The 17,320-nt window shown below is 39.0% G+C and overlaps 1 protein-coding gene across 1 annotated transcript in view; it reads right to left on the reverse strand.

Annotated features, from left to right (window-relative positions):
- Window positions 1–16,531, reverse strand: part of LOC121510997 (protein kinase C epsilon type-like) — a 106,160-nt gene extending 89,629 nt beyond the window's left edge. The window contains exon 1 of the mRNA XM_041789455.1: window positions 15,432–16,531. Coding sequence (XP_041645389.1) covers window positions 15,432–15,779 — 348 coding nt within the window. The 5' untranslated portion in view covers window positions 15,780–16,531. The remainder of the gene's footprint in view (window positions 1–15,431) is intronic.
- Window positions 16,532–17,320: the final 789 nt, after the last annotated feature.

The raw sequence follows: 17,320 nt of genomic DNA on the forward strand, positions 1-17,320 counted from the left end.
GCAGTTAGCCCTGGGTTTAACTGTGATGTAATTGACACTGTTAACCACCATGACCACCACGTGGCTGTCTAGTATCCCAGTATTACATCCACAGTAGAGGACAAGATAGCTGTCAGAGACCACTGTAAAACCAGACTGAACGTGCCTTCAACTCAACTGTTCATAGAAAAGCAGCATATCCTCATATTTGAGATGCTGGGTCTTTATATGTTTGAAAAATCAATCTGAGATTTCAATGAAAATAGGGGGAAAAGGCTTCCCAAAGTTTATGGTAATAACAGAATTAGAATACATTTGATGGAAGGGTACAGTTTTAAGGCTGATTTGGTTAGAACAGCAAAGTTGCCAATAACTAATTACAACGCTGTATAATAAATAAAGATATGATGCAAGTACATGAGATTTTTTGTCCGCCACTGACTGGCATTTGGCCTAATGGCCTGCTTAAGTGGTGCTGACCATGTAGACAACAAGGAGAAGTTTAACTGGCATCATGTTTTCATTAAAAATAAATAGATGATAGATACATAATCTAAAACTTTAATGAGACAGTCAAATGACTCAGCGTTCTGATTGAAAGATTTTAAAAATGAATGTGGGCCAAGTTTCTGGCCCTGAGGCATAATTTGCGTTGGAATGAAAGCAACTCCCATATTTGTGCCAGCACCTCTGCAATCACAAGAACCTGCTGTTGTCTATGGGATTGTCCCAAGGAAATCACTGAGAAGACAGGAGACCAGATTAACCTTGCAAAGCAGATGGATTTGCCCCTGTCTGTGTTTCTCACTGGCAAATCCATCTTGCAAAGCTCCCATCTCAACTGTTAGGGCCCGGTTAGAAAGTGACAGGACCAATCAGCGTCGAGGGCCAGTACTTTAGGGCGCGGCAGAGTTGTGACATATGCAAGCAGTAACAAGAGGCCAGTGCAATTATGGCGGAGGACGTTAGCGTGGATGCTGCTAAAGTGTAAGTTTAATCAGAATTTGAGGACATTTCTTTGTTAACAGAAGAACAAAGAACAGCACTGAGTTGTTTTCTTTTCAAAAAAGACAAAAGTCGTGTACTGACATGTCTACAGTCACCATGGTTCGCGTTATGCAGCTCTCTGTGGAGTTTAGCCTACTCGTCGGTGTGTTTTGTTGCTCTAATTGGCCTGTAAAGATGTGACAGACAGAACATTCATCCAATCACGCTCCGAGTTTTTTTTTCAAAGGTTCTGCCCTTTCCCAAATGCCGTGTTTGCCGTGGATGTGTGAAACAAATCCATCTGGTGTTATCAGGTTAAGACCAGACAGCATATGGATAAAGGCTTTCCTTAATAATTTGAACACACTTTAACTGAGGTGATGTTCTTTTACCTGACTTGACTTAACTCAAGTGTATTAAATTCAACATAACTTGCTTTTAAATATAGCTATGATTTATAAAAATTTAACAAAACATTAAGAAGCTATTTTCAATAGAAAAAAGTATTACATTATTAGCACCAGACACCAAGATAAAATATCTCACAATGCAATGCAGTACTGACGGTAACAACAAAAGTAAATGTTATCTAGTATTGCTCAATTTAAGTATTATACAGTACTAATTAATATGTATTTTAAGTATTAACTATTTTTCAGATTAGTATAGCATTTTTCTATGGACAGCCACTGTTGTAGTTGTTACATGTCTCAAAACAGCAAGAGGCCTCTCAGGAAGTGATGCTATTATAATGGCTGATCTAGCCTATATGCGATACAATAAAATACTGTTAGCCCCTATCTATGTTTGAGGTTGCTGCCGTTTGCTTATTATTTTATTAGTAATATTATTATTACTATATTCTTTTCTTTTTTCTTTCCCCCGTGTGTGTTTTTTTTACATTCTGTTACCTTTACTTATGTTGTTTATTACACAAAAACATATAAAATTAGGATTGCTTTATAAGTGACTTGTATCCTATCCAATGTGTATCTGGCAATAAAAAGAATATTAAAAAAAATAATAAAATAAAATAAAATATTGTTAGCAATATCATATATATATTGCCACCTTCATGTCCTGTGTGGTTAATAGGCCTTTGGTAAATGTTTACAAATATGATAGGGGCTTATGTCTTCTGTCAGGTAACGTAATATCACAGAAGATATTCAACAATGTTAACTAATTGAGTACACTGCCATTTTCCTTGCATTTAAACTACATATTACCAATTTTTTAAGACATGACACAGTGTATCAGGATAAAAAGTTTTAATGCCCTTTATGGCACAATTTTGTTTCCAGGAAGACATTCATGACCCACTGAAAAAAGAGTTTTGGTTAAGGTTGGTGTTGATTAAAAAAAGGCTTAAAAAAGCCTAACGCTCAGTAAAGAGATTTTTTAGATTAAAAAAAAAAAAATGACAGTGGTGTGCTCATTGAATACAAGACAATGTTTATTTAAAAGGTTTAAATGTTTAATTTCATGTCTGAGTTTTATTTCACAGATGGTTTATTCTATTTCTTTTCTAGCTTTGAACAAACATGCCTGTGTGACATTTAACATTTAGACTGTGCATCGCTATTCAACTTCACAACTGTTTTGATGATATATCTAAAAACAATACAGTCTCTTTTATCTCATTGATTGACAGTTATAGAAAGTACAGAAAAACATATTTTTATAAGATGGATAGGTAAAAGGAAATTAATCCATGAAAAATTCATATAACTCCTCCACTGTCTAAAATGCACACACAGTGTCAACAGTCAGTACTAAAACCTTGACAATGTTTCAATGCATGGAAATTAGACCTTGTGCCTGAAATCTTAAATAGCTGAAAACCAGAAATTGCTCAATGTTCGAGTCCTTCATTTTAGTGTTTGTTTTTGTGGCATTACAGGGCTGTACAGTGTGACATATATGTCGCAAATGCTACGAGAAAATTGGTCTGTGCTAAGAGGTTTTCACTCCTCATCGCACAGGTGCTATGACAAAGTGAGAGAGGCGTGTGCATGCCAGACGCGCAGATAAGACTTTAGGTTTGACTTGTTGCCCCAAAAACGTCACTCAACTTTGATCTGAGATTTGAATTTCATGCCCAGTCCATTTATTTCAACAATATGGATTGAACTCTTAACAGTGGTTAATGAGTGTTTAATAATGTTAGGAATATTTTCCCATTACTCTGAGTATCAGTAAATACATAAGGGGTGTCCAAACTATGGCCTGTGGGCCAACTGTGCCCCTTGGTCCTTTTGAATTGGCCTGCAAGACATACTTTAAAAAAAGACCCACATAAGAACTTAAAACTTTACTATTTTTCTTAGTTTGACTAGGAATGCACAATATTGGGGTTCATACAATATGGGGATATTTACAAATTAAATTTAGCTGATATCAATACCAATATATAAATGTAGTTTAGACCTAACACTTCAGTCCTTGAAACACAGTTTAAGGATGAACAAAGAAACATACTTAGGTCTCTAGAACTCACTTAAGTTCAAGTAATAAGGATGAACACAGAAACAGACTTCAACTGTCTCTCGGTCCTGCCTAAAGTAGAAAAAAATTGCTGAATACAAACAAAAGGATTCCAGCAGCAAATGACAGCACAAACTGAGCTCATCTGCTCCTCTGTCTGATCTCAAAGTCTGATTTCCAAATCATACTGCTCTAATCACCTTCAAGCACCAACACTTCTATAAAGTTAGTCATCCTCCAGCAGTTTGCTCTTGCTTTGTGTCTGAATGTGGAGATGAACTATCAGCGTCTCTCTTCTCTGTGATTGGCTGTTTGCTTTGGTAGACGTTAATGAGAGCTGTATTTTAGGCTGTTTTGGTCTTGTTTTTCAAGTACATTCCCTTACTATATATTTTGGTTACATGTTGGTTTTAGAGATGTAACAAACATTTCATATATTGTGCTACAGGTTTTTGTTCTGTGCTACAAGGTTGTCAACCTCTGTAGCACCAGCGCTATGGGCAAAAAAAGCTAACGAACAGCCCTGCATTAAAACAGCTATCAATATAATTTGATTTGTACTGTTAACTTTAAAATTCTGATAATTGTAACAACCCTAATGTTAAGGTTAAAACGTTTTTGGAAAAGCTAATAAGAAAAAAAGGCTTGCCTAGTACTCCATAGGAAAAAAAAACAATTATGTGAAGTATGATATTTTCCCCCCTGTGTATGGGATGAGTGTTTACAGGGTATTGACTGTGTACAGACCACTTAACCTGATGAACTCTTACTGAGATTACCTGTGAGAGAAGCTGTGACTGAAATATCACCAGACAGAAAAAACCATGCCTATTCTCATCAGCTTTCATCTGATCTGTCTCCTGATCAACCATCCCCCCGCATTAAACTCCCCTCATTAAAAGCACTTGACCAGATGAGGATGTTTGACTTCTATTTTATGTAATGGTCTCTCAGGTTGTTGCATCCTGAAAATGGTTCTAGGTCTCCCTCACATCCATGATACACACATACATTCATAACATTTATGTTTATACTATCTTTGCTCTAATTCACCTGACATTTAGTCTTGGTTCACCTGTGTTTGACCTGTTTGGGTCTTACACAAAGACTGTTCTTTCTTAAATGTGGGCTAACTGTAGCCTTGACCTCCCTATTGCAAACCAAGTCTAGACCTGCTGGACTGGTCTCAGCTGTCAGTCAACTTTAATAGTGTAAAAAAATTAGGACTGCACCCTAAAGGCTGATTAATGCTTATTTCTTAAATCTTGATTGTTTCAATCAAACTCTGCTGTTTTACCAATTAGCCCACCACCAACCACTTCATATTCCTCTTATTGTGCAACCATTTAAAACTTGACAGCATACTTCACCACCCTCTCTCTCATGTTATTGTTCTTTCCCTCACTCACTGCCTTAACAACAAGTTAGACGGCTGCCTACACATGAAATCAGTTTTCAGAGGAGAGTGCTGATAGATTTAGGAACCAAATCTTTCTGTTGGAACTCATGGACAAGAGCCATTGCCAATCTCACCCAAAAGCTCCAAAATAGACCTTAATACTGAACTAGTGCAATTGGCTTACCTTAAAAGCCACAAGCTAAAGCTAAGATCACAGAAAACTGTTTTTTTTAATTCTTTTTCTCCCTACTGTAATAACCTGAATTGTGATCACATCATCAGGACTAACCTCTATCACAAGGGTTTTACTTTTTGCAATTGAGAGTGATTTTATACTTATTTACTCTACCTCTCCTTCTATTCTGTAGTCCCTGACTGTTTTATTCATTAGTAAGGACATTGAACTGATAAAGGGTGCACTGTAGTTTTTTTGTACATACATGGAAAAACCTCCACACAGATACATCTTATCCCATTTGGGGTCATGGGGTGCTTAAAAAACACCCTGGGCTTGTTGTCAATAAATGACAGGGACAAACATTCACACTCACACCTATGGGCAATTTAGAGTCATCAACAGACCCAACAAGCATGTATTCGGACTGTGAAAAGAAGGTGGGGTACTTAGAGAGAACCCAGGTTAGTATCAGAAGAACGTGCAAGGCCCTGTTTAATGGGGATTAAAACCTGCTGAGAGACAACAACCAACGCACCATCCTGCAGCTCACATGTGGCTAAAACAAACAAAACAAACCATTCACCAAATATTGATACAAAGAGACACATACCTGATTCTCTTTGTTCTTGGCTAAAGAAATACTTGAATATTTTGATCGCATGAAAATGTTCTGCTTAAAAAAAATTCACAAGGATTATGTGAAATTGTGTCATTTTGTGCAATTCTTGCTGTGATTCACCTGTGTGAAATTAAGCACTCCAATTGAGTACTTAAGGGTATTTCTATCTATCCAGCTATTTTTTTTACAATATACTTAGATCAGCCGATCTTAACTAAAAATGAGTTCAACCCTTTCAATACTTTTTTCCTGTAAAACTATTATGACTGATGCAAAAGACAAAGACACTGCATGTCAGCACTCAGTAAATGTTTGGTTGACTGTGTGGTCAATACCAAAAATAAGCTCCCTGTTCTACTTAGAATTTAGTTAACCACACCATACTGATGTTCCAGTTGCATCTCATCAGGGGGGAAAAGCTTTGGTACAGTCTTTGTTAGTAGTGATTAATGGAATAACAATGCTGCAAATGAAAATCCTATGGAGTGTGAGAACTGATTTACTGATGCTGAAAATCTTCCCAGTAAGTCTTTTTCATGCATCGTTTAGGTCAGTGACAGGAGGAAAAGGAGAGAACTCACAGAGTCTCTTCAGTACTTTCCCCACCCTTGACACAGCTACTTTGATTTTTGCTCAGAACTGTGTGTCATACCTGCTTAAATAAGTAAATGTGTAGGTGTGTTGGGGTGTGTGTGTGTGTGTGTGTGTGTGCAAGCCAGTGTGCCCCGGTTGATTAACAACATGACCGGCTTGGCGGGTATAATTTGCTGCAGAAGGTGAGTGACAACAGGCTGTGTACAGACTTGCAAGAGAACAGTTATATTATTGTTTTGAGTCTGAATTTAGTTGTGTTTATTTTAACAGGGACATGTCAAGACATGGGCTCAAGGTTTTTATTCATGCACTACTACAGAAATATCTTCTCCAGAGTTTTCAAACCGTGCCAATCCAGACTAGTGTATACGGTATACTGTAATCAGAATCAGACAGAGATGTGAACTCAGGCAAGGGTAAAAAAAAAAAAAAGTTACAGTTCAAAATGAAGGCATGAGATGGGTGCACCACTGTAGGTTAACCCAGTGTATGTCTTGTTGAATAAAGAGCCTGTCTGTGCTTAAAAAAAGATAAAAGGAAAAGAAAAGTGTTATCAGATAGAAGAGAGGGGAGGATCAAAAGTGGAAAAACAGAAATTGGAAACATTCAGCAGACGAAAACAGGGAGCTGGTGAGAAAGTCAGGTACAGTTTCCCTTTCTCCTTTAAAAGCTTCTTCTTTCACATCAGAATGATGACATTCAAAGAGAAGACCAGAATCAGCTTGTTATTTTTTCATCAGTGAAAAATGGTGGGTTTCCACCAAGCACCCTGGATGTTTCAATACAGTCTGATATGTTTTGGCACAGCAAACCCTGATCTTGTTTGCTTTACCATGCTTGATAGGCAAGGTTGAGAAACAGTACTGTGTCTACTCTGACTCTTCAGGGTTGAATAGGTATGTTTGATACTCTGACAGAAAAAGCTGGACATCATAGATGAGTTATTTTGGTACCTTTCCCAGCTTTTGAGAGTAAAAAGGCAATTAACTGCAAACTGAACTGAACCAAGCCAAATTGAACCAGCCTGCTTGGTTGAAAAATACCTTCAATATAACATTCATCCTAAGAAAGGACCATTTGGTAGAAAAGTAAAAGTTTGGCTATTTCAATAAACTAATTTAGAATAAAACTACGGCACCTCCCTCTTTTTCCCTCTTCTTTCCCTTTATCATTTTGCACTGTTCATTTCAGCAAGTTTTTGCATAAAACATATTTATTGCAAACAAGTCCCTTGGACACTTGTGTTCAAAAGGCCATTCCATCATCAAATAATGAGCACCATATTGTTTCCAGACACAATCAGAATCATACCTTGTGTTGTGTGAAAGGGACATGTGCTATATAATAACGAAATATGACACAGTGACAGTGTGTTGACTAACAGTAACTCTCCCTGTGGGGAGGGCTGTGTTCCTGGAAGTCTTGTTTTGTTGTCACAGACAGACAGCAGACCTACACTGGCTACAGCTAGCTGGAAAAAGGCCCATAAACAAAATCTACTTAAGTCACCTTGACAGACCATAAATCATGTGGTCAATGTTATTGTTACAATCAAGAAAATATTAGGTTCATCTATTAACCTAAAGTTAAGAACTAAATAATAATAATAAACATAACACTCATGTTCTTAAAGACTTTTAAATAAGTTATTTTCACAATAGCAAAAAATCTAGTATTAATATACTAAGTTTTACTGTTAAAAGGTAAATTTAAGTGACAGCTAGCATCCTGAACTGACTTTACAGAAGACTATGTCTGCTCTACATCTGAGTGTAATAAGCTTTGAACAAACAAAAAGGTCAGCACATGAAAGCACAAGAAACACCAGACTCCAAACCCTGTATCTGTGTAGCACAGTGTGGTCCAACTCTCTTATAAATTTCTAAGTACCCTCTATCTCTTTTCATACTTTCGCTCTTGTTTCATATTTTCATTTTCCATACAGAAAGTGGTTTTCCACTGAGCACCTTCCTCAGTGTGTAGCTGTCAGTTCAGTTAAAGGGGAGAAGAGACAGATGATCCTGGTGTTTGTTATCATGAGTGTCTGTTCCGTAGCCTAAAGGCAATGTTTAAGTAGAGTTGCAGAGTCCAAACTAAAAGTTATGCTGACAGTTAACATTTTGTTACTTAATCTGCAAATGCAAGTTAGGCTGAAATGAGCTGCCCTTATACAGTCACAGAAAGTAGCATATCCTTCTCTATGGTTAATACCATCCTTTCCTTTGAGCCCATGGCTAGGCACTGGCAAGGGAGATCATATCATAAAGATACTACTTCTAAAAAGGTTCTAGTGAGTGGAAAAGCAGCTCGCACTTCAACTAACCTCACTTTTGAAAAAAAAAAAAATCAAGCATTTTGGGAATATTTGAAACCAGTAATAATAAGCAGGCTTACACTTAGATTTTTCTAGCCTTATTTCTCACAAAGATTTCTATCCTTTAGCATCATGAGGCTTAGAACAAATCTTTAAATGTAATAAACACCAGAGTGCCAAAATGTCTCAAAATAATCAGGGATCTCTGGGACAGGAGCTAGAGATAGAGTGGGTCTGTATGAATAATGAAAACAATATGTGCAGTTACATTGTTCAATATTGTGACAATATGGATGGGAAAAATATTTGTATTAAATTAGTACTAATTCAGTTTTTGAGTCAATTGGTTAATTCTTTATACTTTGCCAGTGTTTTTAACATGACTGTCCTTAATGCATGATAAATCCGTTCTTTACTTCGGTGTGGCAGTAGGTCAGTCTGTTGAGATCTGGGTTGGGGAGCAATATGTTTCCGGTTCAAGTCTCCGGACAAACCAAAGTACGGAAGCTGGTCTGGTGGCTGGTGCCAGTTCACTTTCCAAGCACTGCTGAGGTACCCTTGAGCAAGGCATTGAATCCCCAACTACACTGGTGCTCTTTCACATGCAGCCCCTCTCTATGACATTACAGTATAAAGAATTTATTTCAATTTGAGGGATGAACAAAATATGTCTAGTAAGAGGTGTATTATATTCAATAACTACAACAATTTAATCTGAGGTTAGCCTTTATCTTGTTTAAGCTTTATCTGACAGCATCAAAACATAGTGAGCATTGTCATTATACCAAGGATGGCATTATACAAAAGAGAAAGCATTGCTTTTTGATACATATTCTTTAAATTACAACTTTTACTACAAATTTAATCCAAACAGTCATTCTGCAATACCTATAAACTTGCAGTACTTATTGTGCAGCTCCAACATAAAGTATTCTTTTGGCACAGACTGCTTTGTGGTATTAGCTGAGTCTGTAGAAAAATGACACACAAGCATCAACTTCATGAATCTCTTGAACTGCTCCAGTTTCATCAGTAGCTTACATTAGTATTACTCATGTGGAATTACACAGACTGTTTACTTTCAGCATGCTGATGAAAGGTTGTTCTTTGTCTGAGATGACATAATGCAACCAAAGTTAAAGCATGTTTAACCCTGAGCTACCATGGGTGTGCCTCTAAAACTGCTCTTTTAAATGCAAGGCGCAAAGCTCTGAGGAGACTGATTAAAGAATTTATTTCATTCCAGTGAATGAAAGTAGAAAAGATATTTAAATGACTCTGAGATTATTTGAAACTTAAAAAAAAATCCATCCAAACACTTTCAAATAAAATATTTTTGTTTTAGTTGTTAGATCCCACAAGCCCCTGTACAGGAGGCTGCCTCTCTCTGTAAGGCCTGAAATGTGACCTCAATTTAGGATCTTCTTGACAGAGTATACACCATTTCAAGTCATTTTCAGACGATGCTGATAAGCTACATGCCATTTACTTTTTGACATGTAACCCAATTTGTCTTTCCACTGAATTTCAGCAGGTTGGACTGTATATAAGCTGCAAGCCATTCCTCATCTTCAAAGCTTGCGCACACACAATGCCATGACCTTTTATTGCTATTGGGAGTTCCTGATGGATCGGTTGTCCACCTGTCACTGTTTGCTAGTTAGCAGAGGCATTTTCCAGACTGTCTGCTCAGAGTGATGGGGGATTGTTTGTGTTTACACTGTTAGCACAGCAGCCTTGTACCGCCAGGAGGAGGAAGTTTCCAAGCTTACTGCCAGTGGGACACTGTGGTAAACAATGGCATGGAGGAGATGCAGTATGAGCACTTTAATGGAGCAAGATCACATAAGAGCAGCACTCAGCAGTCTTTGGTTAGACTGGGAAAGAGAGGTTTGATTGATTACAGGGAATGCTAGTACTCATTAGAGCAGAACAGGTTTGTGACACACTGGCTCATTTTCTCCTTCTCCCTAAAACACATGTACTTGGGCTGGTGTGTAATGCACATGGGAAGACACTGCTCACAACAAACACAGCACGGACACAACTTTGGCCAACATACAATCTCCATTTCTTTTTTTCCCCAACACTTAAATTTAGATGTTAGTTATGTTTGATCAAAGCAACTGTAAGGCAGACAATAATATCAACAAGTCTGTCCTGTTGAGAATACTTGAGCTGTATAGAACTTTGCACCAGCTGGTGCTTATACTCACTGAGCTAATGCTAATGTATTTAATGATGAGCCCGACATGGATTGTGCAAAAAACAGCATACTTTCGCAATACATATTCTAAACCTGACATCATACTGTATGTATTACATTCTAAATTCATAGTATGCCATTTATGTGCATGAGAAATCATGTATGAATACTCTATTAGTCAGAAAGTCAATAGCGAAGCCTTAAATTGGGGACATAAAGTTTTTTTTTAAATGAACTGAATACGTACTCATACCCTTACTAATGAAACAGTGCAGATTCTGTACTCAGTATCATTTTGAAGCATGATGTTAGCCTCTTATTGTGTGAGTATGTAGTCAAAGCTGGAGGCGTGTCTGCAGTTTGATGATATTTTAACAAAAATGCTGATGAAAAAAGAACAGGAGATGAAAACTGCACCAATTGATTGTTAAGAGGTGGTACAGGAATGTACAATTTAAACAAAACTTCCAAAGTAATTTTAAGACCAGTTATCATAATATTAAGTGCTCATTTTGTACCCGGGGAAGAACCCAAACTTAAGTACTCGTACTTGGTCTGTAAAAATGTGGTATCAGTGCATCTCTATGCATAAGCTTACCACAGAAACACGGATGTTTAGCGAGCATTAGCCACGAAATGCTGATGTTAGCTGAACTAAACTATTACTAGCTCATGTTCATTTAGGTGACTTTTCATGAAAGGTGTTCAGTTAACAACAGAGAGGACAGAACACAAGACATGAATTCAGTGATCCAGTGATAGCTACAGACTATATCTCAGGCAACAAGAGAGTCTAACTCAATGTCTATTCTCAAACACTTTACCAACCTGTTTGAGAAAAATAACTTGAAAACATTTACAAACATTGGCTAAAGTGGGACTTCAGGTGCAATGCCTGGGAGTTTTGGCAGTCACCTGGAAAAGAGAGAAAAAAAAACCTTCCTTTATAAAAATTAAGAGAAGTTTATCCAGACTTTGGCATTTAAATGCAGTCAGATTTATGACACTTAGCAAGCACCGATGTTTGTTTAAAGCACCAGAATGTCAGGGGCTGCTTAAAGTCACCTTCATCCTGTTCCAAAATCTCTAAACAATAACCGAGTCAAAACCATCCAAACATCAAAGATCACACAACTCTTTCAGCCTTAACCGCCTCAGTCTCCCACTGTACCGCTTTGTAAGATATCTGCCATGAGTAATACGCTTAGAACTGTACTTTCTGTTCCCCATCCTGTCCTCCAACTGTCTCATCCTCTCCCTTTCTCTCACCCCCTTCAACCCCCCTGTCTCTTATGGACCTGATGGCCTCATCAATAATACACTCAAGCATCCGTCTGCTTCAGCAGCTTCTGACAACAATAAACAGCTTACGCATACTGCTGTGTGTAACAGTGTGCATGTTTGTCTGTGTGTTTATGGGTTTTTTTATGGCATGCATGTGGCCAAACCACACCCTCCCTCTCTCCTCCACTGCAGCTTTGCTTTGGGTCACTGCTCCATCTAACAAGAGCACAACAAAGGTAACAGGATCTATACTGTCTGTTTTCCTGCAGCACAGTGTGACAGATGGAGCAGTCACTGCACACAAATACAGTGTAATACTGAGCACAGTAACTTAAAAAAGCATTGGATTTACAGTGATAATACACTGGTATTTTTCTCATTCACAGATCAACACAAAGCTATATGATGGAGCTTCTGCAGTGAAAGCATTGTTTTGTTACATTATTATTTTGTAAAGTAACTGCTAAATAGTTGCATATTCATGGTGAAAGTGTTGGAGACTTATCAGCCATATACAGGAGCCACAAAGGCAGGTAAATAATGCACTCTAACAGAGAAAAATTAGTCATGACAGATCTGTGCTCCTAGCAGTTTACTACTTTTTGCAGATAGGTTTCTATTAACAAGTCCAAAAGGTGATAAAAATGTCTGTGTTGTATTTCAAGCTTGATGCAGAGTTATAAAGTAGACAAAGAAATACAAAAATGCTACCTCAAAATGCATGGTCATTAATCTTATACACAAGAGTCATTCAAGTTTGTCATTTATGAAGTCAAAAGTTGAGATTTAAGCAAGAAAATAATTTGACAATGATTCACCTTAGTAAGCAAAATAAGATAATATCTCACAATAGTTACTATTTTAACCATTACTAAAGTTGAGTGTTTTTTCATGGCATGAACAGGCTTTCATTAAGAACATATTAAGGTGCCAATTTTATTTAAGTCCATCTTTTAAATCTAGGACTTTGCTTTGTGATGGAATAGGGATGTAAAATATTATTGGCATGACCTCTGTATTGGCAGATATTAACTTTAAAAAAGTTAATTATCACATCTGCAGATACTCACATTTGTGATCATATCTACAACAAAAAATCTGTAAATATCAGCCGTATGAACAAATAAGTTTGTGGTGTTCCATGCAAGATCAACAAACCTACATCAGCTGAAGTCTTTCTCTTTGTCCATCCTCATTCCTTAAATTAAAGTGTGCTCTAAGGACTGTTGCTTTGTTCACCCAAACACTGTGTGATTTCAAGCCAACTCTATTACAGTGCAACTAAAACATTTATAAAACATAGTCATCAACCACAATTTTTGTGCTTAAACTGTACGGTGTGATGGTTGTACATGGCTGAGTGCCCACACTGTACAAGTGAAGTGAGCACAGATTTTGACAAATGCCAATGAAGTTACCCTTGAAAATTCTCACAGAACATCATGTCTATCATCTCTTTTGAAGAGTGATATTGCTACAAACAGCCATAAAAACACTCCTGTCATCTCCCTGAAAACACGCAGACATAACATCACCACAAAAATGGGAATGTCAGCTCTTTAAGGGATTTGGATGTCTTGGTTCTGTAAAGCAACAAGAACTGATTCTTTTAGCTCCCAAAGCCATCATGTTTTCACTCATGATTGATACGTAACAAGCAGAATATACAGTAGGTGTGCCTGTAGTCAAAGACTGTGGAGTACAGATCATCCCTTCATTCTGAGGTGTTGATCACGGTGAACACAGGATAAAAGAAAATCAGCTCCCATCATTCACATAGAAGAGCTTGTCATTAGCCTGACTTAGGGATAACTAATATAAACATATATGCTTTCGCAGATATTGGCTTGAATAGTTCATTATCAGTATACCAATATATGTAAATTTCTGTTGAAACTTACAATAATATCAGCAGTAAATAAAATGAGTTGTCTGTTAATATTTGAAAATGTCCAAAAACATGCCATCAGGTACAGGTGGTTCCCTAGGGCATCACACACTCGAGGGGACCCAATGAGTCCTGAAGATTTTGAATGAAGCCTCAAGTGCTAAACAAATACCAGACTGTTTACTTCCCCACTCCTCTCCCTGCTCTGCTTGACTCAAAGTATTTTCACTGGAGATACTTTTGTGGTTTTTCAATTAAAAAAGGTTTGATTGCATCAATATTAGTATTGGTGTTGGCTATAATAAGCTTGGATGTATCAGGGGTTCAGCCATCAGAAGAAAATCCAATGTAATGCATCCCTGACAAACAAATAAATACTGTCAGCTGGAGGTCCACAGGTAGGCCTATTTCCTGCTTGTTTAGTTTCTAGGTACATCAAACAGGAACTCCTGCTGTTTTCATGGAGATTTAGGATGCCTTCTGAAAGTGGACAAAGGAAAAAAAAAATGCAGCAAAGTTGGTGGATCTGCATGTGGCTCTGCTGTCACTGTGCAAGCCTGCAGTCATAAAATCAAACTACCAAACATGCCAGAAATCCATCCAACCAGTCAGGGGCAGTTGGTTGGGCTTGTGTCCCTGTGTACACTGCACAACAAACAATGCACGAGCAGACTGAAAGTCAGCCTGACATTCAAGTGAGCCATGCAACTCCACAAATGTATGCTTGAATATGCTGGAAATCACACAGTGCTCAGCTTATAGTGTAAAGTGTGTTTTAGGGACTCAGGTTTTAGGTCTGAACTACCTTTATGTATCAGTATCTAAAAAATAATTTTTAGTATTACCTGAAATGATTTCTACCCAAATAAGGGAAATTGGCAGAAAATCTACCGTTATACATCCCTATAATGGGCTTGTGCTGAAATTATCAACCATTATTACATGGAAAATAACTATCATTATCACTTTAGTGGTATTGTTATTGATACTTTACTCAGCTTGAATCACTCAAACAGGAGACAGGCTGCACAAAAGAAATGCTGGATTTTGTGAAGCAGTCCTTGCATCCTAAAATCATCCGAGGTCCAGGTGTGAATTTTATCCCACTGGCATTTCTCATAATGTGGTAGTCCATTATAGAGTTAATATCTTAATTAAATACTACCTGTTATTTGTATAATAGTACCTGCTGCCAGGGCTTTAAACACATTTTCCACTTCACAATTGCATCCCTGACATTTTGCTCTGGCTATGCCCAATGTATTGTCTGAGTGACCCAAGACTCAGAAACTGATTATCTTCTGGTTTTGGTAGCTTGGAAAAAAAGTTATATTTTGCAGCTTGTGATGCATGAATATTGGACTGTCACTTTTAAAGTTATGATATCAATGTTACGGATAAACAACCCAAATGATGACTTGTTGCAGCCCTAACCCAATGCTAGATGTTTGAGAGCTCATCATCAACTGCTTCATGTATACTTGGAGGAGTCTTACCCAGTCCTCGAAGTGCTTGCTCCCGTTGTGCAGGATGTCCTCGAACTGGATGATGCAGTTGGCCACAAAGTCGTCGTATCCAATGGGTGCATCATGGAAGACGGACAGCTCAATTTTGCAGCCGTCGTGGACCTCCGTAGTGAACTCGTCATTCCAAGCGGGGCTGTTGGTCTTCTGCTTGGTTGAGGTTTGGCCCACGCGTGAGTCGTCCACGTTAAGGGCGATGTATGTGTCCAGGAGAAACGTCTGGGTTTTGGGGCCGACGGCGTGACGTAGGGACCACGCCGTCGGTTTGAGGTCCAGCGCCTCGCAGATCTTGATCTTCAGCTGCCCGTTGAAGATCACCATGTTGATGAAACGGTCCAAAACACGAGAAACTTTAAAGAATAAGTTATTAACATGGAAGAACACGCCTTTCTCCCAAACCACTTAAAAGAATTCAACTCCTGTAACGGTTCCAATAACGGCTGTGTTCAACCGGTGGTGCTCAGAGCAGATACTGTAATTCCTTCAAGAGAAAACGCCAACTGTGTATCCTTTCTCTGTCTTCTTGCTTGAAGGCTTTCACGTTACTTTAATATGCCATGAATTCCCCAAAAACAGCCCACAGCAGCAGGGAAACGACAGTTAACCAGGGGAAGCTCCCTTTACAAGTGAACGGAAGAAACATGTACCAACGGCCGGGAGTTAGCAAAAAAACATCCGCACTGAGGCCCCAGATGTGACTCGGCATGTCATGGCTTTTACCTCCCATGTATTAAAGAGCTCCGTTAGCCGTAGCGGGACACCCTGGGAGTACTTGCCTGTGTTGCATTGCACCGTGTGGCGGGTGGGAGGCTCCAGACGCCTGCTGGCAGCCGCCGCGGTACATCGGAGATGTTCCAGGCGGACCGCTGCGGCCAGACAGCGGCTGGAAACAACCGCAGCAGGAGTGGAGAGGAGGGGCAGATGCACGCGCTCTAGGTGTGGAGGTGTAAAGGGGTTCCCGCTGCTCTGTGCACGGCCTGGCTTCAGCCACTGCTGTTGATACTAACTTCCAGAGGAAGACATACCTCTGGCTGCTCCCCACCGACACTGCTCTCTGTCTCCGTCCCTCTCTGGTGCAGGAAATGCGAAAACACGTCAGATTTATCGGAGGCTGGTGTGACAGACACAACCCAGACTAGGGAGGTGTTCAGGACTAGCTGGGCTGTGGAGAGAGCAGGAGAGGAGAGAGGTGGGATGGGTAAATGTAGAATTAGAGAAGGTAAACGCTTTATATTAGGCTGTGAAAAGGAGGCTGGAGAAAAGCCATTCTTTACCAGCTGTTGAAATTGCAAGCATGCACACGGGAAGGGCGCCCATTCAAACTGTCATTTAACACATTAACATATTCTCAGAGGTCCCCAAAACATGCCTGTGAAGTTTGTTGCTGAAAAAAACACTCTAATACTGAATTTTTGCATGTTTAAAAGCCCTTCTCAGAACAAGTGTTTCTGTGTCTGTGGCTTTAAATGTTAATGAGCTGTCTGACTTCGCCCTGACCCCACCCCTCTCAGGAAATGGATGTGGCACTCCTGATGTTACAATGTTACAGATGCTTTTATCCGAAGTTAAGGACCTGACTGGGAGGCCAATCAATCTCCCAAACCAAAGTCAGCAGGGTAACCCACTGAGCTATCCAGCATCTAGGCTGGCAGCTGAGAGGAAGAAGAGGTGGGTGGAACTTTCTTCCAAGTGGGGAGGGCCAACCAAACCTGGGGGCAGGGCTAACTACCCACATGAGGTCATGAGGGGAAAATCTGAGCTTGTTTCAGCACACATTTTCTGAAAGGTGGAGAAAGAGAGGGGAGGAGGGAATGGATTTTTCAGATATACGGGGGGATTGTAGATAGACCAGGGGCATATAT

This window comes from Cheilinus undulatus, linkage group 6 (assembly GCF_018320785.1).
Source record: "Cheilinus undulatus linkage group 6, ASM1832078v1, whole genome shotgun sequence".
NCBI classification, from domain to species: Eukaryota; Metazoa; Chordata; class Actinopteri; order Labriformes; family Labridae; genus Cheilinus; species Cheilinus undulatus.